This window comes from Sebastes umbrosus, chromosome 21 (genome assembly GCF_015220745.1).
Source record: "Sebastes umbrosus isolate fSebUmb1 chromosome 21, fSebUmb1.pri, whole genome shotgun sequence".
NCBI lineage: Eukaryota > Metazoa > Chordata > Actinopteri > Perciformes > Sebastidae > Sebastes > Sebastes umbrosus.
This window is the reverse complement of record NC_051289.1, coordinates 18,699,741-18,724,602: the sequence shown is the minus strand read 5'-3', so window position 1 is coordinate 18,724,602 and position 24,862 is coordinate 18,699,741. Positions and strand designations below refer to the sequence as shown.

At 43.9% G+C, this 24,862-nt stretch overlaps 1 protein-coding gene and 1 long non-coding RNA gene across 2 annotated transcripts in view; one reads left to right on the top strand and one right to left on the bottom strand.

Annotated features, from left to right (window-relative positions):
* The window catches only part of zeb1b (zinc finger E-box binding homeobox 1b), a 63,556-nt gene extending 50,747 nt beyond the window's left edge, over positions 1 to 12,809 (top strand). The window contains exons 3-8 of the mRNA XM_037756518.1: positions 1,824 to 1,985; positions 3,745 to 3,947; positions 5,132 to 5,237; positions 5,672 to 7,365; positions 10,623 to 10,803; positions 11,526 to 12,809. Of these exons, the coding sequence (XP_037612446.1) occupies positions 1,824 to 1,985; positions 3,745 to 3,947; positions 5,132 to 5,237; positions 5,672 to 7,365; positions 10,623 to 10,803; positions 11,526 to 12,319 (3,140 nt within the window). The 3' untranslated portion in view covers positions 12,320 to 12,809. The remainder of the gene's footprint in view (positions 1 to 1,823; positions 1,986 to 3,744; positions 3,948 to 5,131; positions 5,238 to 5,671; positions 7,366 to 10,622; positions 10,804 to 11,525) is intronic.
* LOC119480367 lies at positions 3,993 to 19,667 on the bottom strand. Its single transcript, XR_005204900.1, has 4 exons — positions 19,532 to 19,667; positions 19,011 to 19,013; positions 8,539 to 8,545; positions 3,993 to 4,003 (listed from the first exon to the last, which is right to left on the bottom strand). It is a non-coding gene; the product is annotated as an uncharacterized LOC119480367 (long non-coding RNA).
* Between the last annotated feature and the right edge of the window lie 5,195 nt (positions 19,668 to 24,862).

Sequence of the window (24,862 nt, the reverse complement as noted above, 5' to 3'; positions counted from 1 at the left end):
ACACAACGTCTTTGTCTGTCTGTTTACGGCCAGCTCTGTGCATTGTACACAAACCAACTTGCCGACAGTTTGCAGAGATGCACGACCTAAAGAAAAGCCCGCATTTCTGGTCTGAAGGAGAAACTACTTTTAAACATTATGAAAGACTTGGATATCAACAGGTTTTTTGGATGTTCGTAAATATGGCAACGCCGACCTTTTCAAGAAGGTGGTTGAAGGAATGAAAGAGGGAGGTTGTGTTCGCCACCGGTTAATCGGAGTATGCACGGCTGCATGTAAACGGGAATATTAGTGGAATATTTTGTGCATGTAAATATAGTCAACGTGTTGTTAACAGCCAAAAGAACTGTGACATTTTGTTAGACAATTCACTTAAAAAAGAATGGTAAGCGTAATTCCCAAATGTCTATTACTATGTCAATTTACTATTTCTTTAAGATGAAAAAACAGCGGTGTTGTTGGTCATCATGGGAGAAAAGCTGTGTGATATGTGAAGGTTAGCAGCTCCTAATGTGTCCCTGACTTTCCACTGTACGATGAGAATTCCACAATTCAACTTTCTCAGCAACTGCTGTTGGCCTCTGCTTCACATGTTCACCGACACAGCCTCTGTCTCTGCATTATCTATTATCTCCGAGCGGGAAGGTTTCTTCGAGCGGTCTTTAATAACCCTAGCAACAAATGACTGTGCTCATATTGTTCCCCGGCTTTGTTAAGGTGCACCAGAGGAAGCCGGAGCAGCGCCTGCGTGTAAGAGCACTGGTATTCGCCGTGCGTCGGTGTCCCAGCACCTGTTCCCATCTCCGAGGAGAGCGCAGCTGGCCCCGTCTTTCAACAGGCGCACAATTCACAAAACACAATCCTCAAATCTCCTCTGGAGCTGGAGGAGCGCTTAAATCAATCCGTAAAACATCTGCCCAGTAAACACAGCATCCACAGTAGCATCTAACTTTGCTTTTAGCTGATAGCTCACCCTTGTAATTACTCTCTGTAATGATACACACAGGCACACTAACACATCCATAGAGGAATAATGCTCGGTTTAATCGCCGACACACTACACTCGGTTCCGGTATCCACTTCAGGAAGCTCAGGGAGAGCAGAGATGGAAGGAAGCATCTTAAACTGCGTCCTCAGGTTACACTTCCTATAAGCCGCAGCTTGGTAATTAGTGCTCGTTAGACTAGCTAGCCGGGGCTCATGTGATGAGGAAGAGCGCGCTCGGCTCCCACATGCAGGCTCTCATTTGTTGGGATATTAAGCACAGTCTGAAGGCCAAGCCTCTCCAGAGAGCAGAGCATGGTGTGTGTGTGTGTTAACATGCATCCGTTTCCTGCGTGATATCCATCCGCCGCAATACATCAGGACAAGATCCATCACCTAATTATCAGTCCCAGTCTCAACAAGTACCTTACCTAACATAGTGAATAGAGGCTCGCCATTCAGTTCTTACAAAGAGCTTGATGCTCATACAGTAGCCTGTGGCCTTTGATGCTAATTAGTTTTCTCATCCTATTGTGAACAACAGCATTCAGGATGTTTGTTTTTTTTTCTTCCCCCGCCGGGCACTGCACGCCTCATTCCAGGCTGGTGAAACATGTCATGATCAAGGGCTCGGCCTGCAGCTCCGGTTCAGCTCTAATGACACTCGCAGTGACATTATTGGATTATCAAGTTTCATATACAAAGGTTAAGGTTTCATATGCACGGCCTGCATCGATAGGAAAACATGTACGCCTTTGAAATAACGCGGTGATCGATAGCACTTTTTTTTTTACAGGCATGGCTCTGATCATCAGTGTGTGTTTTTGTCCCCCTCACAGTGAAGGAGGATTGTGTGTCAGACGCCGAGGACGATGTGAGCACGGACGCCCTCGTGGAGGAGATGCTCCAGCAGGGAGACACGGCCGTCATCTACCCGGAGGCCCCAGAGGACGAGCCTCAACGCCAGGGCACCCCCGACGCCAGCGTCCACGACGAGAATGGTACAGGAAAAGCACCACACGGCAATCACAGCACATTCATGTTACGGGTGTTTCTGAGTTTTGTTCAAAGTTGCAGTGATGAATATATATACAGTGTTATTTAAAAGATATTACAAAATATAACAAAAATAATGTGATTTAATCAAATTTATGAAGCATTTTATGGGTCCAAACTAAGGCTGTCAAAGTTAACGTGGTAACGTGTTAACGCAAATTCCTTTTAACGTCACTAATTTCTTTAACGCATTAACACAATTTTTAAGGTTGTAGCGGGCTCAGTGTTAAAGCTAGAGTGAAGATACTGGTATCATATGAAACTAAAAAACCTAAGGAATCCGTCGGTACCATCCATGTCATCCTAGCTTGTTGCCAAGGAGGTCAAATATTACTCCAAACTTGTGCTAAATTTTGGCGAGGAAAAACTGGCATGGCCATTTTCAAAGGGGTCCCTTGACCTCTGATCTCCAGATATGTGAATGGAAATGGGTTCTATGGGTACCCACGAGTCTCTCCTTAACAACTATATGTCATTTTGTGTACCTGTTTATACAGTATGTATTGCATACTCTGATGGTTAAAAATTTAAATTCATAGAGATTGATTTAATTTGGCAGAGTCAGAAGTGACCGGGCGTTGCAGAAATAATACAAAAAAACAAAAAATAACACTCTTAGTGAGATCTTTTTTGTGCACACATCCCCATTTCCGGAAATACTATTATGTGCTTTGTGCATTGATTGCTTCAGATGTCATTCATATCCCTATTAGTAGTGCAAACACACACACACACACACTGAAACACACATTTCCACCCGAGAGCTCCCAGTCACACTATTACTGCACCTACCCAGTAATTACTGGCCCCCCGGGGACGGCTCTACCTGCTCTCCGTCTCACCTTTAGGTGTTAACTCCACCCCATTAACGCCACTCTCCGACATCATTACACACACACACACCGCTATTTGTTAAGTGCAGCACACTGGGGCTTTTATTGCTCCCGGGCTTTTGGCTTTTACCTGCTACCACAGAGGAAGGCGGGGGGGGGGGGGGGCGGGGGGGGAAGCGAGGGAGGAGGAGGAGGAGGAGGGCCGGAGGGAGAGAAACGGCAACACCTGAGTAAATTTGTCACGTCTGTGCGAGCTCTGACTCACGGCTACCTGGGCGATAATGTGTGTGTGTTCCCATCCCGAGGCCCTCACCTGTCCCGCGGGGAGGCGGGGGGGGGAACTTAATACATCACCTGTTAACGAAATAATGCTTTACCTGTGTGGGAGCCGGGCAACCGAGACCCTCTGTTTTAACCGGCCTGGATGTCGGCAGGCGGCTGTTGTTTACCCAGCTCACTTTTCCTTTTCATGCGTGGGTGTTTTTTTGAAACGCACAATAGGCAATCAAATGATGGAATCGCAGGCGTGCGGAAGCTGTAATTGCTGAGCAAGAAGCACAAAAGCAAAAAATAAATTCCTAGGTCCTGCGTCAGCAGTCCAGTGTGCTATTTCTACAAGGACAGGAAGGTGCATACTATGGATCACTAATCAGCGTTTATCCATTTGGTTACCTGTGTGCTGTTTACCTGTGGGGGAGGACCTCTCAGTGATTGGTGAACTAGCAGAGGAGTGTTACTGCAGCCGTCCGGCCTTGTGTAACATCAAAGAGCCCTCCCTGTTCACCATGTGTTTTTTAACCTCCTCCTCCTCCTCCCCCTTCACTCTCACACATGTCATTACAACACACTCTTGTGTTTTCTGTTCACCCAGGAACTCCTGACTCCTTCTCCCAGCTGCTCACCTGCCCGTACTGCGCACGTGGCTACAAGCGTTACAGCTCCCTGAAGGAGCACATCAAGTACCGGCACGAGAAGACCGAGGAGAGCTTCAACTGCCCCGAGTGCAGCTACAGCTTCGCATACCGCGCTCAACTGGAGCGGCACATGACGGTCCACAAGGGCGGACGGGATCAGGTAAAGACCGACCGACAGGATACTGATAAAACACCTTTACCGGTCAAACTCATCTTCTAATGCTCCGCTGATTCCACATTTTCTGCTCTTAGTGTTCCCAGTTGTGAGTGGAGAATGTATTTTTTTGTAACACTTTATAATAACTATGATTTCTAAATGGTAAATTGGTAGTTAATTAAACCTAGTTAATAGTTATTTTACTGTTAACAAACAATGAAATGATAATTAATAATGTATACTAATTATTAGTAACGCTATAATTAATGTTATTTTAACAGTTTATTGTTGCACACATTCTATATATATATATATATATGTTAATAATTACAAAATGATTTGTAAACCTTAAAGAAATTGTTTGTAAAACATCTATAAACATTACATAGACAGATGTTTGTAACACTTTGTCAGTGGTTAATAATTGGTTTCTGGTCCATCTATTTATGTAATGTTTATAGATGTTTTACAAACCATTTCTTAAAGGTTTACAAATCATGTGGTTATCATTAATGAATACTTAATATAGTATATAAAATGTTATATTATAAATAGTTCACTAATGTAATCAGAATGTAATTGTTATCGTCTCTTATCAGCTTTGATACTTTGATAATATAGAATTTATAAACAAATGATTTCATATTACACAAACTAATGATAAAATAAATTATAGCATTATTAATAATTGTTAAACATTATTCATTATTATTTCATTGTTTGTTAACAGCAAAATAACTATTAACTAAGTTTAATTAAGTAGCAATTTTACATTTATAAATGATGGTTATTATATAGTGTTACCTTTTTGTTGTTGTTGCTAACTTAGATGCTTAATGCAGCTAGATGATTTCTTTGAATCCTCTTTTAAGAGCATGCTACATACTCTAGTACTATAATAGTGAAGAGTGCTCATTAATATTTTGTCAGCTTGACTGGATTACTTGTGATCGGTGTCAGTAGCACGCAGTAGTAATTATGCACCGACAAAGTGATTCTAAATTATGCAAACCTGCATGGAAGCTTTAGTCCCGTTTCTTTAGCAGCTCGCTTCCAAACACGATAAATAAACACGAACTTTTGCCCCCGATTGATTAATGACATTGTGACATGAATTAGTAGCGGTTCAAAGGTCGTGTTTTCATTGTGTGTCTCACCGATCGTCCCCTCTCCCCTCGCCCTGACAGAGACACATCACACAGTCGGGAGGCAATCGTAAATTCAAGTGCACTGAATGTGGCAAAGCATTTAAATACAAGCACCATCTGAAGGAGCACCTACGCATCCACAGCGGTGAGTGGACAACCCTCTGTCACCATGGCAGCATTCTCTGTGTATGTGCACGTGAGCAGCTCTACTGTATACGTCTTTGCTATGATTCTCTGTTGGCCACAGATGTTACAGTGAACCAATATTGATGTTTTATTTAGGTTTAAGCCAATTCCCTGTATTTAGCTATCCTTCATTGTGTTTCAGTCCATTGTGTGCTCTTCCTTAATGTGCCATAATTGTGTTTCTTTTGGCATTATGGGACAGCAATTAGAGAAGGGCATTTCCCAATGGTGCCATTACATCAGCGTTTAAGCATCATTGAAATGCATTAGAGCTTTTTCCTACCGCACTGCTCATAGCCTAGCTTGCTCATTTAGCTTCATTCACTAATGGAAATCTGTCCCCCCTCACCCCCCTCTCTCTCTCTCTGTTATACACATTGTGGTTTTATTCAGGAGAGAAACCCTACGAGTGCTCCAACTGCAAGAAGCGCTTCTCCCACTCAGGCTCATACAGCTCCCACATCAGCAGTAAGAAGTGCATCAGCGTCATCTCATTTAACGGCAGACCGCGCTTGGGGAACGCCAAAACCCAGACCCAGGGTCCATCGCCGGCGCTGCCCACGTCGCCCTCGGTCCTCCGCACCCAGATCAGGGAGAAGCTGGAGCACAGCAAGCCCCTGCAGGAGCAGCTGCCACTCAATCAGATCAAGATCGAGCCCGTGGACTACGAGTACAAGCCAACGGTGATAGCGTCCCCGGCTATGGCCGCGGTGAACGGCGGGGTTTTCAACGGAGGCGCCGCGGCTCCTCTGCAGGGCACAGTGCAGGCCGTGGTCCTGCCCACTATGGGGCTGATGTCACCCATCAGCATCAACCTGGCAGACCTGCAGAACGCTCTCAAAGTGGCGGTGGACGGCAACGTCATTCGCCAGGTGCTGGAAAGCAATGCCAAAGGCCAGGTGCAGATGACCTCGGGGTTAACCACTGGAATGCTCCATCCCGCACAGCAGCAACTCATCTCAGCCATCAGTCTGCCTATCGTGGGTCAGGATGGAAATGCAAAAATCATTATAAACTACAGTTTGGACCCAAACCAGGGCCAGCTCACAGCCCATAACCTGAAGAGAGAGCCTGAGCCAACCACCACTGACACCTTCAAGTCCCAGAAACTCCCCGAGGATCTAACCATCAGAGGCACCAGGCCCAACGAGACTACAGAAAAAGAGGAAAAGACCACTAAAACATGCCTCCTGTGTGATAACTGTCCCGGCGGGCTGGAAGCACTCGACGCCCTCAAGCACTGCAAGAAGGATGGTGTCAGGCTGAACGGAGCAGGCCTGGATAAGTCGGAGTCTGCTGTTGCTGCCTTGCTGTCAGAGGGAGGACTCTGTAACCAGCCCAAGAACCTCTTGTCCCTGCTCAAGGCCTACTTTGCCTTAAACGCAGAGCCCACCAAGGATGAGCTGGCTAAGATCTCTGGCTCTGTCAGCCTGCCGGTCCACGTGGTAAAGAAGTGGTTTGACAAAATGCAGGAGGGTCAGATATCACTGGGCGCCCCGACACCTCCCTCAGAGGAAGAGGACACCTGTGAAGCTAACAGTGTGGTGTCTCTGTTCCCGGGGAAGGACAAGGCCACTATGAGCCCCTCTGTGACCCAGGACAGCCCAACAGAAGCCACCCCAGCGGAGGTGAACGGCGCCCACAGCTCGCCAGCCTCTCCCTCACCACTAAACCTGACAGCCGGCGGTCCCGTCCCAGCCCAGCCGCCCCAGAGCACTGATGGACCCCTAGACCTGTCGCTGCCAAAGCCCGCCAGAGAGGAAGCGGGGAGAGTGCCGGCTAAAGCACGCGTTCGCCCCTCCCCTTCCTCCGGCTCTACCAATGCGGACGAACCCCTTAACTTAACTTGCACAAAGAAAGAGGCATCGCCACTCTCAGCCATGGGCGTCAGCCCCATCGCACTGTACGCCAGCCAGACAAGTGCCAAACCCCTCGACATTGTGACCACAATGCAATGCCTACGGGCGCTAGCCACTAACAACAAACAGACTATCCTGATCCCTCAGCTGGCTTACACCTATACCACTACAGCAAGCAGCCCTGCTGGGACCCAGACGCACGAAACCATCCACCTCAACGGAGTCAAGGTGAGCAATCATTTACCTCCCCCAATTTAGCAACAGTCTTTGTTAAAAGTATAGTTTGACATTTTGGGAAATATATGCTCATTCGCTTTCTTGCCGAGAGTTCGATGAGAAGATATTGCTCTCATATCTGTATGCTGAATATGAAGCTAGCCAGTTAGCTTACATGTGGCTCAGCACAAAGACTGGAAACAGCGCCGTCCAAAGTTAACAAAACCCGCCTACCAGCACCTCGAAAGATCACAAATGTCTAATTAAAGCTGCAGAAGGCAGATTGGAGCAAATATTATTTTGGTGCATAAGACAGGTAATCTGAAAAAAATCATGTGACTCTGTGTCCTCCGGCATCTGCTAGATTTTTACAGACCAGAGGAAAACAACCAATCAGAGCCGAGCTGGAGCCTTGCCATCTCTGAGCAGCTGTCAATCACTCGGAAACTCCAATCAGACGGTCAAACTAGGCTAATCAAATATGAATCAATATTTTGTTACTGTAATGCCTATTTCTATTTATCTTGTAGTGTACTGTTTAACTGTAAAATGAGAAAGTTTGTGACTCGGCAGCCATGTTGAGATCAGTTGAGGAACTATCAAGCACCGCCCACCAGCCGGAGCACAGCCAAAAGGAACGCTCTCTCTCTCTGAAATGACCTCTGATTGGTCAAAGTCTCCCGTCGCAGGCTAGATTTTCTAAAGCCTGAAAACAGAGCCATGAGGAGGTGCAGAAGTCTAGTTTTCTCTTGAATTACGTGCTTATATGCTGAAAGGTTATTGTGGAATTTTTGCCCAATGATGCCAAGAACATTGTGACTACTGCAGGTGTAACTTGTTTGTTTAATTCAAAAACTTAAGTAGAATAGAAAACATGTTGTGGTTTTATAGGTGGTTGTGTGCTGGACTATTTCATCACTATGAGTTTACAAGGCAATCAGTGGAGACTCCAAACAAAATATAACGTGTTAATTAGTCCAATGTTGAGGTGCCGGTCGACAGATTTTATTACCTTTGGACAGAGCCAGGCTAGCTGTTTCCCCCCGTCTCCAGTCTTTGTGCTAAGCTAAGCTAAGTAGCTGCTGGCTCTAGCTTTATATTTAGTGTCCAAACATGAGAGCGGTATCAAACCTTCTCATCTAACTCTTGCCAAGAAAGCTTACAAGCATTCCCAAAATCTCCGACTGGCTGTCTGTACTCCTCAGTTACTGCGTGGCCTACTGTACACAAGGGAGGAAGTTATTTATAAATGTTCACAACTTTATTAGCTTCATCAGCATATCAGAGTTAGTTTTTTGTTCCTCTAGTTTGACAATAAAATTGTTCTTTATACAACAATGTCGCTGGATTTAAAGTCAAAGCAGCAAACAGGTCCGACTCTTAAACTCTTATTTTGTAAAGCAACTGATTTACAGACAACGCAGGGAAGAATTTCGGAGTCTAATCCAGAAGCCATTTTGAGAAGCAAGTGGGTTGGAATCAAGTTACCTTTTCTCTTTTTGGAGCGATCAGTCAAACCCTTCAGTCCAGATCATTACTTCTTATTGTTCAGAAACCACCAGGACATGATAGATAGCGCGAAACCATCCAAAGTGTAATCAATAAGTCATATATAGAAATGTCAGAATTCAGCTCGTCGTAAAAATGATAGCCATTAATACTGTAGTTCTTCATTGTGCGGACACGTGGTGATGGATGTAGATCTCTGTTGGTGTATGAGTGATCTTCCCGGGCTGTCACCCAGAGGACATGAGGCTGCACTTTACTGCAGAGACCCTATTGATCTGCTGGAATCTGTTTAAACGGCACACCTCTGCCTGCCCCATTGATTTATTGTTGTTGTATTATACTTTCGTGTTAAGTGGATTGGCATAGACCTGCCTTGTAAAAAGAAAGGGCTCCGTGTATATATCATCTCCTTAATATTGGCCCACATCCTCTTTCCCTGGGCAGGAGATAACTGTTAGTGTGCTCATAAGTGAACAGAATGGGCCGAGGAAAAGATTGACCCCCCTTAACCCTGAAAATTCAGAGTGATTTTACAGCCATGAGTAGGATATGACACGGCATCATTTCCTGCAATGCCCACACACACACACACGCATTGTTCACTAGGGGTGGAAAAAACAAAACAATGTATTGTATTGTTTTACGATTTTGAAATCAATTTTTGCTTCATTTGAGTCTATGCAGAGGTAGAAGGAAGTTACCGCTTTTATTGTTGTAGTCTGAGTAACGTGACGTCATATCCGTTCCGTATCCGTCAGCCAAAACAATCCGCAACGAGCCGAAACGACGAAGTAGAAAACGTTGGAGGGTCCGCGTGGATACGAGCTGCATCCTCCCATTTTAAATACAAAGTGGTAAACACTACACATCCAGTAAAGTATGGAAACACTTTGGGTTTCACACATTGACAGGAAAAGCAGAGCTAGACATTGCGGCTAAAGCTGCATGCTAAGTCTGTCATGGACAGGAAACGTTATCGTATTGCGGTAACGTGCGGTCATGACGGCCGTCGCTCTCATCTCCGTGGTCAAATGGGCCGACGCTACAAATGTAGAGCACCCATATACTGACATTTATGTTAAATGCATTCAAACGGCCCCGATGTAGCTGACCATGGATGTATAAAGAGAACGGAGCTGATGGGAGAGCTAGAGACGGACTTGGAGAAGTTTGACGAAGTATACACGCTTGACTACGTCCGGTTTTCAAAATAAGGTGTTAACAAAGGGAACTGTATATTCAAAATACATATATGGAAATAAGATTGATTGGATTATATTCACCAGAAGTATAAAACATTACACATGCCTTATTTGTGAGGGAAATCTCTTTAATCTTTGATTTTTGGGTTGCTGGGGGAAAAAAATAATAAATAATTCCTGATAATTACTGATATATTTGACTTCAGGACATCTCTGACTACATACATGCTGAAAATCAAACATTCCTACTGGATTAATTTAGATATTTTCCAGATTAAATGTCCTTAGAAGTGTATGATTCAACTTTTTCCCATGGTCCCACCCAGTGTTATAAAAAAGTGAACAAAAATCGCAATAAATCATAATATCGAATCGCTATACGTAAAAAATCGCAATACATATCAAATCGGCCCCCAAGTGTCGTGATAGTAATGAATCGGGAGATAGGCGTATCGTCCCAGCCCTGTTGTTCACTAGTACCGGTGCTTTTCTGACTCATTCATTCGTCAAACATTTTGAATTCCGACCAATACATCTGTGGTATCTCACATTCTCCAGGCGGAGCCGCAGGACACGGGCTCAGAGGGCGTGTCCACCGTGGAGGAGCAGAACGACTCCGACTCGGGCCCTCCGAGGAAGAAGATGAAGAAGACGGACAGCGGCATGTACGCCTGCGACCTGTGCGACAAGATCTTCCAGAAGAGCAGCTCACTGCTGAGACACAAATACGAACACACAGGTAAATAAATGTTCAGCTCTCATGTGTTTCCCAGACCTACACAGCCCCAAACACAGCCAAAAACCACAGATGGACTGTGAGACAGAACCGGAACTTGTCTCACCAGCACTCACTGTCGGGTCTTCTTGGGAAAGATGAGTCAGAGAGCGAGTGAAGGGGGATTTTGAGCTAAAGCTTAAAGAAGGGTGGACACCTCCATTCCATCAGGTATTACTCAACATGCACAGAAGAGGTCTGAGAATTTCTTTCCGCCAACTCCCCACCTCTGCACTGCCAGCTTCTCATGTGAAGCACCAAATGTTGCAAGAGGCGAGCTCTGGTAGTGATTTGGATCGCTCCAAGATGATGATTCCGTGGCCAAGTGCAGGTCAACGCTCTCAGAGGCGTTTCAGCTTTATTTCTTTTTTTTCTTTATTACTCCGATACCTGGCTTGCAACCATAGTTTTCAGCTCCAAATGACCTCATCCAAGGTGAAAAGCTGTTCCCTGCCTGGATAAAGTTTCCTTGAAGGTTTGCGAGCACAATTGTTGTGATTTTGTTGTATTGTTTTGAGCTGTTTCTCCTTGGATACATCGATGATAGATACTTGTTATGGGCCTCTCTACCTCACTGCGATTGTGCTGGAGTGTTTATTGTTTTCCTCCGACGTCTGTGCCTTTTCACTCAACAGCGTTTCCCATTTTTCTCAAACATACATATTTATTTTTCTCTTTCTCTGCAGGGAAGCGACCTCACGAGTGCGGCATCTGCAGCAAGGCCTTCAAACACAAACACCACTTGATCGAACACATGCGGCTCCACTCGGGGGAGAAGCCGTACCAGTGCGACAAGTGCGGCAAGCGCTTCTCCCACTCAGGCTCCTACTCCCAGCACATGAACCACCGCTACTCCTACTGCAAGAAGGAGACGCAGAGCCAAGGCGAGGGCCGGGAGAGCCCCGAGGAGGACGGCGAGGCCCGGGCCGAGATGGAGGCGCTGGGCCGGCTGGAGCGGCTCCTGGCCACCTCCCAGCTGGACTTGGACGAGCGAGGGAGCAGCACAAGAGAGGAGGAGGAGAGCGAGGAAGAGGAGGAGGAGGAGGACAGCGGCGCGGTGGACATGGACGACATCCAGGTGGTGCAGATAGGGGACGAAGGAGGGGATGAGGAGGAGGAGGTGGAAGAGAGGAATGAGGAGGAGGTGGTAGAGAGAGTATTGGTGGAGGGAGGAGGAGGAGAGGAGGAGATAGAGGGAGGAGGAGAGGAGGAGAAGACAGAGACAGAGGAGAAAGAGGAAGAAGAGGAGGCTGACACAAGGCAGCAGGAGGTGCTCGGGAGCATTCAGGAAGAGGAGGAAGTCAAGATGGAGGAAGAGGAGGCGATGGATACAGAGGAAGGGGTGACGGAAGAGGGGAAAGCAGAGGAGGAGGTCACGGAGGAGGTCACGGAGGAGGTCAAGGAGGAGAGCGGAGGCGAAACAGACACGGTTTGCGAAGAGCAGAACCCGCCGCCGCCGGAGAAAGGAGATACTGACTAAAAAGAGGAATCAGACTCCTCCATGAGACACAATCAGATTCCTCCTCTCCCCGCGGAGAGGAAGAACGCAGGAGATGATGTCTGGTCACTCTGACAGTTCGCTTCAGTTCACTACTGTGTAGAAATCCAGGTGTGCCTGAAAAAAATACTAGTGACTTTTCCTGCAGGAGAACGATTTTCTCACTGTTAGAAAAATCAATTTGTAAAGAAAAAGATGAAGACGAACACGAATTTTAACAAAACGAAGGAAATGCATTATACAGACTTTGGAAGCTAGAGCCGACACGTTTTAGATAATGTTTTATTACTAAAACACCTTGGGTCATTTCTTTTTATCAGTGTTACTAATTTTATCACTCATATTTTAACCTTTAAAAGCTGTACAGTTGGGAGATATTTCTATACCTTTTTATTGCCAATGAACAAAAAAAAAAAAAGTCAGTATTTTATTAAGTTGGAAGGAAAATAAGAAAAAATCCTGTGCACTACAAGTGGCTTGGTTTACCTATGGATTGAGCAGTTGAGTTGTGTTGTCTACCCTTCAGTATTACCGCACTAGATATACCACGCCATCACGCTAGCAGACGTTAGCGTCACATTTTCTTTTTTTGATGTTCTTTTGATTGGATTGTGAGCCTTAAGAAGAAGAACAACGGAGAGCAGGACGGGTCTTTTCAGTCATTTACTTCCTGTTAGACTTTTAGACTCATTGTTGTCAAAGCTTCTTTTACAGATCAGTGTTTTATAGATAATAGTTTGACATTTTGGGGAAACAAACTTGAGAGTTAGATGGGAAGATCGAACCAACATATCTGTCCGATAAATATACGGCTACAACCAGCTGCCGCTTAGCTTAGCTTAGCTTAGCTTAGTTTAGCATGAGGACCGGAACAGGGGGAAACAGTGAGCTAAAGCTAAATCTAAAGCTGCTAAAGCTAGCAGTTATTTCCTGCTTATCTACCGTTGCACGCTACAGTCCAGTAGGTGGCGGTAATGCATGCCAAACTATTTCCAAACAGAGCAAGGCTAGTTGTTTTCCACCTGGATGTATAATACGGTAACCAGACGTCCCAGTTTCTCCGGGACTGTCCCAGTTTCTCCGGGACTGTCCCAGTTTCAAGCTGATGTGTCCCGAGTCCCGACACATATCTGTAAAACACTCAAATGTCCCGGTTTTTAACAGTCACTAACAAATTGTCCCGGTTTTCACCACAATTAAAATAATAATATTATACTTACATTATTATTATTAAACTATAATTATTCTACACAGTTCCCACAGTTCCAGGCCAAAATGTCGTCTGAGCTCCACAATTTTAATTATAATCGCATGGGACAAAACAAGTTGAAAAATAACCTACGAAGGCCCTGACATCAATACGTTTTGTCGGAGGAAAACTCTCTACGGGACTCCCAATCTGTCAGTGCGTCATGACAGGGATAGCCCTGTGATTAAAGGGGGGAGAAAGTAGACCACCATTGTAAAAGAGGTGTCTGTAAAACTGTTGACAGGACACCTCGAACTGCAAACAAGTCTATTATGACTCTTTCTATTAAGAATTTTTGATCCATAGTTTTATATTTGTAAAACTTTTGGTCGAGCCGAGAAAAGCGATTTAAAAATCTGTGACGTAATCGTAAGGTAAAGTCTACGGGCTGAGCGGGAACTCGTGAGCAGCGCCAGCGGCAGAAACACTACTGCACATATTCAGTCGGCCGCACACCCCGGAAGTAAACCCGGAAGCTAGAAAACTTTTTAGGCGTACGCACTGGCCGATCAAATCTCATTGTACGGAATAGGCACCATCTGGGTGTCTGGTATTCGAAGCTAATCATTTCCTGGCTGTAGCTGCATATTTACCGGACACATACAGGAGTTGTGTCGATCTTCTCATCTAACTCTAGAAAGCAAATAATGCTATTTTCTTAACATGTCAAACTATTGCTTTAAATGTTCAGAGCGAGCAGAAAGGGGATGTAGAAAACTGTCTGACCCTCTCTATGCCTACCCCCCTAACTCCGAGCCATATGCAAAAAAAAAAAAAATCAAAACTAAAACAAGAGAAACATGCATATCAAAAGTGCCATTGAATTTTGCTGTCTAAGCTTAGCAGCTATGATCAGGTATTGCCGGGTCCCAGATCAGTCGATAAGCCGGAATACTGTTGACTTTGGATCGCCACCGCACCTGAGAGAGGAGAATTTAGCCCACCACACATTGACGTGTCCTAGATTTTAGAGAAGTTGCTCTTGTTTCTAATCTGAGCATCTAAAAAAGAATTACAATGCACATGTGTTCCAATGGATGATGATGAAGTATTATTTCTAATTGCTAACTGTGTCCTGCCTTTTCAAAGCTTATTCAGTGCACTTGTTTAACACACCATGAAACGCTCAGATGTCTCTTCAGGTAACAAAATGTAGGCAAATATGAATCCCAGGAGTTTAATTCAACAATGTTTTTACCTGTCAGTATTATTTTTTTGTCTCTTATGTTGTTTTTATGTTCCGTTTCATTGTGTGTACTGTATGTTTTCAGCAATGGCAGTATTATCCCCACCCCCAAGGAGATGGGTATGTCTGTTTAGTCATAGAGAACTTTTATATTTATGTGTCTTATTTTTTATATTTCTTTAAGGTTATTTATTACACTATGTAGTGTACAATACTGTAGTTTGTATTAATACGATAATATATTTTAGTATGGAAAAAAAAAGATTCAAAGGCAAATAACTACAAGCCTGGAAAAATGAGACTCCAGCATACTGAAGTATGTTTTTAGAACAAATAAAATGATGTTTTTCCTCGGGAAAAAAAGAAAAAACTCGCACCCTGCAAGCCTGAAAATTGGAACGTGTGACCTCTGTGCATCCATTCTCATGTTAGTTTTCTTTCCCCTCTCTAATATGAAGCTACTGAACTTATGAAAACTAATCGTATGTCTAATAGCATGAGTGTGTGCTGTTTTATTGAAGGATTACCCTTAACCACACAAACTGTCCTTTATGCCAAGCCAAAATAATATTGACATTTTGTTCTTATGTTTTTATTTGTGCCAATTTGTTACTTTATGTCAGTGTCAAGACCACACCCACTTTTATATGCCCCTCCCCCCCTTTTAACACCCTCATGTTTTTTTTATAGTGATTGTTTTTTGTTTGTTTTCTTTTTTTTTGTTAATTTTTTTATGACTCCCCATCTCACAATAAAATACATCAATTACAAGCTGCTGGGTTTATGATGATATTGTTATTGAGAGTTTTAAAATCACACATTATCAAGTTGTTGCTTGTACTGTGATATTCAAGGGACCACTTCAAAAATGTAAAAAAAAAAGAAAAGTCTAAGAACCTTATTTAAATATTATAATAATTGAAACTGTTTAAACCAGCTCAAAAAACACACTTAACATTGTTATTTGGTGTGATAACAACAGGCTTTATGCTAATTTAAGCATAATTGTCCCCAAATTTGCAAGCCCAGTTTTTCGCAAAGATAAGGGTTACCGCTTCAATCATTTTATATATTTAGTTTTAATAATATCAGAAGCAAAGACAGAAATTAAAGGAAAGCATTGTTTGATTTTGCAGATTTTTTTCACATACAGTAGGGTCTGTGAGGCCCCAAACAATCACGAAGTAAAGCCAATGTCATCAGAACAAAAGGGTTAAAGATTTCGTAAAAAAAAAAAGAAGGCTTTTTTGCTTTAAGATCAATAGTGTGCTTAAAGACTGGAAATGGGGAAAGAGCAAGCTTGGCTCTGAAAGTGACAGAAAAGCTAATTTATAATGAACAATTATTAGTTACCGAGACTCCAGGAAGTGACTGCCCCCGGCCAAGCAATAAAAAAATAACGTGAGCTTTAAAGGTGCAGTGTGTAGGATTTGCCGGCATCTAGCAGTGTGGTTGCAGATTGCAACCAACTGAGTACCCCTCCTCCTGCTCACTCCTCCCTTTCCAAGATGGTGGAACCCTGTTCGCCTCACTCAAAGCCTTACCGTAATAACACTACTTTAGGAGCAACGGAAGTCAAGACTGCACCGGCGGCTGGCGGTACCACGGTTTAGCACTCTGCGGCTCACGTTAGCGCAGTTTTTTGGAGAACTACGGTGGCCTTCGGGTAACATAAAAAAATGCGAAAGGCTCTCTCTTGAGCCATTGTTTGGTTTGTCCGTTCACTGTAGAAACATGGCGAACTCTGTGAAGAAGACACGCTCCCTATGTAGATATAGACGGCTCATTCTAAGCTAACGAAAACAGAACGGTTCTTAGTTTCAGGTGATTATACAATAAAGAAAACATAGTTATAAATATTATATTCCACATGCTAATAGATCCCCCGAAATTTTACACACTGTTCCTTTAAGAGCGTATTTATACATTTTCCTGTTAAGCTTAGCTAACCAACTAGTGGCTATAGCTTCTTATTTAGCATACAAACATTGCATGAGAGGTATCAATCATCTCATCTAAATCTAAAGAAAGCAAATAATCCCAAAATACCAAACTACTCTTTTAAATCAACTACATTATATATATATACTGTATATGAATAAAGGACCTGCACATATCCGTCAGTGATCAGTCACAACAGCCCTTTCAGTCCAGTCTGCCTGTTAGCAGCCCAGCCCAAGGTCAACCCTATTGATCCAGATCAGGTTTCAGGTTTCCAGGAGGGTCGCCCCCCAGCCCCTCCACCAGCATTAATTAGTAATGGAATGGACTAAAAATCCATAGTCTGTTGAGGAGCTGAAAATGATACAATAGCTGGTGAACATATTTAATCGTTCTCTCTCTCTCTCTCTCTGATGCTTTTTGTCTTCCCAGAAGCTCTGGGAGGGTTTTCTGGGGGGCATTTTCAAGAAAGTACTTCAATCTTAAGAAGGGAAAGCAGGTGTGAGTGGGACGGGATTCAACCTGCAACAGCCTCTCTTTGTCCGTGGACGGAGCGGGAGCATGTGGCCTAACTACCTGAGCTTTCAGGAGAGCGTGTTTGTAAGTGTGTGTTGGGGGAATACGGAAGGTTTGACTGTCATCATGTCGAATGGGTCCCCAGAGACACTTGAGAAGAAGGGGGTCGGCGGTGGAATAATGCTTTATAGGACAGCTCACACCATAACATTACTGTGTCAAACTGTTCCAACAGCATCTTGTAATTGTGCCTATTACAAATGTCTTTAACAGCGGCCACAGCGGCAGCAGCAGCGGAGGCAGCGCTCGGCAACTCCGAAAAAGGTCAAAGAGTGGTGTAGCCTGTGGCTGCGTGTTCAGGTTGCGGCGCCGTTTTACAGGCTTTCAGTCCAATCCGGGGGACCTAAAGCCAAGATATTGCCATATGTTCTGCTGGGCTCAGCATTTCAAAGGAAAATTGAAAAGCTATAACTGCTAAGAGGATATGGAGTGCTCTTGCCAATAATGGCGCAAAAGCCTGATGAAGTATCATGGCTGCCGGGACTCTGACACCGAGCCAAACCCAGGGGGGGCTGGAGCTCCCCGGGGAAATTTAGAGAAAAGCCGGGAGGAGGAGGAGGAGGAAAGAAAAGCCTGCTCTCAGGAAATAGCAGTCACTTAAATATCATGTTCATTTACTCAACCACTAAATAGCAGAACGTACACACAGACATTATGTGTGTGTGAGTGTGTGCAAAGGGGAGGGGTTAATATGTCACTTTCATGTGACAAATTGCGGTTTCAGAGCTCCATTTTGAACCCGCTGGTCAGCAGACGTATGTGAAAATGTATTTATTTACCTACAGCTCCTAACCTGTGAGGCACACAGGAACAATTACACATTCAAGTCACAATCAAAACACGACTGCCTCGTATACATTTCTTAACTCTCGACGACAAATCAAATCATAAAAAATGCAATGTATTGGTTAATCTCGACGATCAATGGACTTCTTATTGATTTCACTTTCACTTGAGTGAATAATTAAGAAGCCCACATATTGGTCAGAAATGCTTGTACTAGTTCTTATTATATGTGTACATTAATTTAAAATAACATTAAGCATAAGATAACAAAGCCTAGCATAACAAAACAATGTAACATCATATATCATGACACTAGGGTTGTCAATCGATTAAAATAGTTACATTGATAGATAGATAGATTAATTGCAAATTAATCGCATGTTTTATCCGTTCAAAATGTACTTTAAAGGGAGATTTGTCAAGTATTTAATACTCTTATCAACATGGGAGTAGGCAAATATGCTGCTTTTTGCAAATGTAGGTTTTAACAACACAAAACAATGACAAATATTGTCCAGAAACCCTCACAGGTACTGCATTTAGCATGAAAAATATGCTGAAATCATAACATGTCAAACTGCAGCCCAACAGGCAACAATGTATGTCAGTGTGTCAGTGTGCTTACTTGACTATGACTTGCCCCAAACTGCATGTGATTATCATAAAGTGGGCATGTCTGTAAAGGGGAGACTCGTGGGTAACCATAGAACCCATTTTCACTCACATATCTTGAGGTCAGAGGTCAAGGGACTCTTTGAAAATGGCCATGCCAGTTTTTCCTCACCAAAATGTAGTGTAACCCGGTAGCACTATTTTAGCCTCCTTCGTGACAAGCTAGTATGACATGGTTGGTACCAATGAATTCCTTCGTTTTTTTAGTTTCATATGATACCAGTGTCTTCACTTTGTCCTCGCTTTACAACTGAGCCCGTTACAACCTAATAAATTGCGAGTTGTGTTAACGCGTTAAAGAAATTAGTGGCGTTAAAACTCATTTGCGCTAACGTGTTCTTATCGCGTTAAATCTGACTGCTCTGGCGACAGGTTGTCCATCCAAACCATTCTCTTGAACGCAATATCTCAGAGGAGGAAATCTCTTTAAATTTGGTACATACGGTACGTCCACTTGGACTCAAGGATGTCCCGATTAGAATTTGGTGGTCAAGGGTCAAAGGTCACTGTGACCTCACGTCCATTCCATTCACGTGAACGCGATATCTCAGGAATGCATTTCTTCAAATTTTGTACAAACTTCCATTTGGACTTAATGATGAACGGATTAGATTTTGGTGGTCAAAGGTCAAGGTCACTGAGACCTTACGTCCATCCCATTCTTGTGAAAACAATGTCTCAGGAACGCCTGTGAGGGAATTGTGTTACATTTGGCACAAAACGTCCACTCGGACTCAAGGATGAACTGATTAGATTATGGGGGTCAAAGGTCACTGTGACTCACTCAAGAATTCATATGCTAATTATGACAATTTCACACAAATGTCTGATAGGATAAAATGATGAAGTGATGACATTTTTGGACAGAAATGGATGTGAACTGCAACCTGAGTGGTTGGCGGAGGCATACGACTGCGAGCTGGTAATTCTAGTTTTTGTTCTGAAACAAATCATAACGAAAAAGCGAAACAAAGCACAACGTAATACCAAACATGTTATGTTATGCTTAACATCACATAAGGGATGCATGTGACGATAAGGGTTGTAGAGAAAAGAAAGTTATTGGTCAGACCAATATTGAAATCCCATTGATTGCTCATTATGGGAAGCATAAAGGAATGCATATATTACTCATCTGGCTTGCTGTAGGGCGTTTCTATTACAGATGTTTAAGCTTCGGCCACTTTGGGAACAGAGCGTTGTGTCTTCCTTTTGATTTTAAGAAACAATCTGCAACACGTACACTAAACACAAGTGTGCGTCCAATTGCAGCGGTCAAAGGACTCAACAAGGGTCAACAACTGAGGAGGTCAGTGAGAACATCCCTATGTGTGTGTGTGTGTGTGTGTGTGTGTGTGTGCGTGTGTGTGTGTGTGCGCCAAAGGGTTGATTGGATTGTCATTGTGCCATATTTAGCTCGAACCATAAACATATCCCTGGAGAATATTACCCTTCAGCTCCAGTAATATGAAACCAATCGTTAACCATGGTAGAGATACACTAAGGTTTTAGGTGTCCTTGTTTTGCAGGGATTCATTATCCTGAATCCTGGTCACCTTTTACCAATCACCTCCATCACAAATACAGCTTCACTTACTCCATATATACTGTAGCACACACACACATACACACACACACACACACACCTTTATTCTCCTTGCCTTCCAGCTGAATCCTATTACAGTGTTTCTCAGAGATAAGCCCTGGTGAAATCTATCTATAAATGAAATTTATGCATCATCGTTTAAGCTTGTAATTGCTTAGAGACTCTATTCATTTTATTAGACAGCGTATCTTCTCCGTTGCTGGAGTGAACGTGTGCGAGCAACTGTTATTTGTCCTCTTTTGTGCACTTTGGGTTGCTTTGTAATAAGGACAATGAGTTGATAGCTTCACATGAACTCAAATCACATTGTCTCACTCTCTCTCTCTCTCTCTCACACACATACACACACACACACTCTCTCTCTCTCGTATATTCAGTATTAACGTTCTGGCAGTTTCATGCTTTCTTTTCAGGTGAGGTTCAGGGCTGACTTTCACCACTTCCCCTCCTCGTTACCACATCGGGACTCGAGTTGCGCTAGAAAAACACCAGCGCAACCACAACCACCTCACAACCCCACTGCTTCTACACACACACACACACACACACACATATATACATACACACGGAGTGCAAACCAGCCAGTGTTTGCAGGTATACGGCCGGCCCTCCCACACTGCTGGGACAACATGGAGCGGCTCTCAGTCATGACTAGAATAACAAGGAGCTGCACAGAATTCAATTAAATGGTCTAGCTCTTTGAAAAGCTACCACCCACCTACCTGCACACAAACACACACACACACACACACACACACACACACACACACACACACACAGCACTATGTTGTAAGTAACACACCTCCACCCAACTACCCACTCTTGTATGCTTTGGTCCTCCCACATGTACAGGAAAGCATGCATGAACACACACACACACACACACACACACGCGCGCAAATATCCCCTGTGTCTACGCTGTGTGTGTGTGTGTGTGTGTGTGCTGTGTAATCCCATTGTCCCGTCCTCCTCGGAGGAGCCCGGACCTTCAAGTGTCATCTCCGGAGCTGCCACCTGATTGGCTGCTGGAGGTCAGTGGATAAGCCCATAAAAAGGCGTGACATCTCTTTACACTCCCTTAAATGTTCACCTTTTTGTCCTTACAGGGCCCGCGTGCTACACAAGGACTATCTCTCTCTCTCTCTCTCTCTCCGCCTTTGGATCGTTCACTTAGCGAGGTTTGTGGAAGCAAATGAGACAAACGCCCTCTCTGCTGTGACCAAACTAAATAGTCTCCTCCTCTTCCTCCTCTACAGAGGAGATGATGCTCGACAGAAGTCGAGTTGTGTTCTCATCTGGGACTTCCTTATGAGTTTCTGATGAAAATGGAACTAGAACAACTTCCCTTCTTCTTTAAAATGTCACCATTCCTCCAAAAGTAGCAAACCATTCTCAGAAAGAAGCAGATGGTTTATCCAATAATTATACTGTTTTTAAAGTTCCCATGAAACGGCTAGTAAGCTATAGGGAGGGACTTTTTGTGGCTTTTGACTGGCGTTTACAGTAGCCGATAGTACGAGTGCTGCTAGCTAGTGATGGTGAGATGAAGCTTCATGAAGCACTGAAGCTCTCCAGCAAATTGGTTGGCAAAAGGGGTTCATTTCACGAGGCTTCATGTGGGCTTTATGTGCACACGAAACCACCTATCTGTAACTCTACGGATATTTTTTTTTTTTAGGTAAATCAACTTCCCATTACTATCAGAACTGGAGAGAATATCTTCACTGAAAGAAGAGCAAAGAACGCCACTGAAAGTTTTTCCTCGATGGAAAAGCAATGTTTTTGCTCTTTTCCCGAACTGTTACATGGTGGTCGGGCACACACCGATTACATTACGTACCCACCATCCCCACCGTCCCCACCATCGTTTTGCTTTTTTTACACAAATAAAACCCATTTAGTTCATTTTAGCGTATCAGCACCATGTTATCAATAGATAGTCGGACGACGGACGCTACAAACTGAAAGTGAATGCATCTGCTCCACACGGAGACTCAGCTCAGAGTAGCAGGAGTCATATTTCACACACAGTGAACGAGAGAGTTGATAGACCGAGAGATGGCGGAGGATTTGGTGTCGAAGCGAAAAGCAAAAGCGCCGTCATCTTTTCTTGTAAAATGTCCGGTGCAATCGGTAACACCGTTATTGTTACAAGTTTTATAGGAAAATGTTACACCCCTGTGTGTCACATCCCTACTGTATATAAAGATGGACGACATGACAGCTCCCCAAAAGTGAAGCCAAAACATCTGGATCGCCCCCCTGGTGGCTGGCTGCGGTATAGGTCATAAATCCCGCCCTCTCCATGTTAGCGGATAGGACATCTAAACCAAACTAAAATCACTGCTGCACAGACTCCGGCTCCAAATCACATCAAAAGCTCAAAATGGAAGCTCAGAAAAACAAACCACATTTGTTTAAAAAATATAATCAAGGATTGTGTTGTCTCTATACCACAAACACATGTGGTTGTTTTATATTTGATTACGTGTTTGTCTTGCAGATGCCAGCACCTCCAGCCCTGAAGTGCATCCTTTCCTCAAAGCTCTTTTCTCGTTGACCATCAGTGTTTCAGAAAGCTTTTCAGGTCACTGTAAAATGGTCTTGGGGGGGGGTAGGGTGGCTGCTTGGGCTTATGACCTCACCTATTCTTAAAGCGTTGATACAGCCCTGCCTCTGAGGATAGAAGTGCTGTGTTGACCAGCCAGAGATGAGAAAAGTCATGGCGCAAACATCCAGATGTGGGGGCCAATGAGTCACTCAGCAGCCGACAGCTGAGCTCAGATAAACTGGCCGGCGGCCGTCGGCCCTCTCACGTTCAGGGCGCCTCGCCACTGAGAGCTTTTCTTTCTGCCCGTCTCTTTACAACCCCCTCGTCACCCATCGCTCCTATTAGGAATGTGTCCACTACGTCCACCCCGCTGTGCTCGACCTTTGGTTCCTCCCCAGGTGTACACGCCTCGGTAGAGACAACCTTTAACCTTGGCCTTTGTCTGACCCCGCTGGGAGATGTCGGTGTGTGTGTGCATGTTTTTTAATGTGAGCAGAGGTTTAAAGAGGGGATGTTGCGTGCTTTGGCAACCTTGGTCACGACCCCTCCTTTTCCGCGAATACCTGAGCTTCTATCCTCCATTTACTTCTCTGTATTTACACACCCAGTTCCCTCCCTCACAGTCCATTCCCTCCTCCTCCTCCTTATAACACACATTTCACTCTCAAATATGTGGTTTTCCTGCTTCTCCTCCTCCAGCTAATCGGCCCAGAGAGGCTTGGACAGCACCTGTTGTTTCGAATCCAGCGATTAGCAACAGTTTCGGTCTTCCTCCCCTCCGCTAACAGCCGGGGCCTCACAGCTCCGGCTGTTGTGTCTAAGACACCGGCTCCACAGCTTTTTACATAACAGTGTAAAAAAGTGCAAACAATGAAAGGAGTCTCTGTTTGCCAATTAGAGACAGAAACTGAGAAAGGGAGTCTTGTTTGTGATGATTTCATATCATCACTTCTGGGTGAGTACCTTTCAACAAAAAATGTCAGAATCGAAGAGCCACAATGGGTTTTTAGTTTGATGATGATGCATTTTTAAGTGGGTAAAGTGGTGATTTTAGCCAGTGGGAAGCTGAGCCAGACATAGTCGTATGTCCTTTACTATTGTCACACAGCGAGCACAGTGTTTAAGGGTGTCATGAGCAAGAACAGACACAGAATTAGAGTAAGTTGTTAGCGTGAGTTTTGCACCGAACTGCCAGTTGACGTTATTTAAAATGGTATAAGGCCTGGAGCAACTCACTCTATGATGGGGATGATTATTTTTATGGTTATAGTTTATGGTAGTACTAATCATTACTGTTGACTGAATTGACTATTTTGCTTTTGTTGATCCACATTTTGAATTTTTATCCTGCAACAGATCTGAGACAGATGCCAACTCGCTTAATCCCATTAAGAACTGCTCTGCAGGCAAAACAATCGAAGCTTCTAGTCCTATAACTCATGACTTATAGTGAAAATAAAATTATGAATGAACATAATAAATTATGTGCACCAGCTTTGAACCGTAATCAATCAGATTGTCTGAGTCTGTGTCGTGAGACACAACAGATGAACAGAATAGAAATGTTAGACATTTTTTAGTGGTCAGGTATTATGAAGCCAAAATGTTGCAGTGTGTCAAAACCAGTGAGCTACGTCTGGGTCTGAGAGGTGAAGCCAATGCTGAAGTGCCTTAAACCTGCATTCTTTCTAACAGCCAGCAGGGGGCGACTCCTCTGGTTGCAAAAAGAAGTCTGATTGTATAGAAGTCTATGTTAAAATGAGCCTACTTCTCACTTGATTTATTACTTCAGTAAACATTGTAAACATGAGTTTATGATCTCAATCTCTGTGTTTGTATATGTGTCTGTTTATTTGTTGTATTTCTATTGTGGGATATAACCTGGAGCATTAGTTGTGGGAGGTTCACGCTTGCGATTATGACTGAATGATGTTTGGATGATGCTAGATGATGTCGGG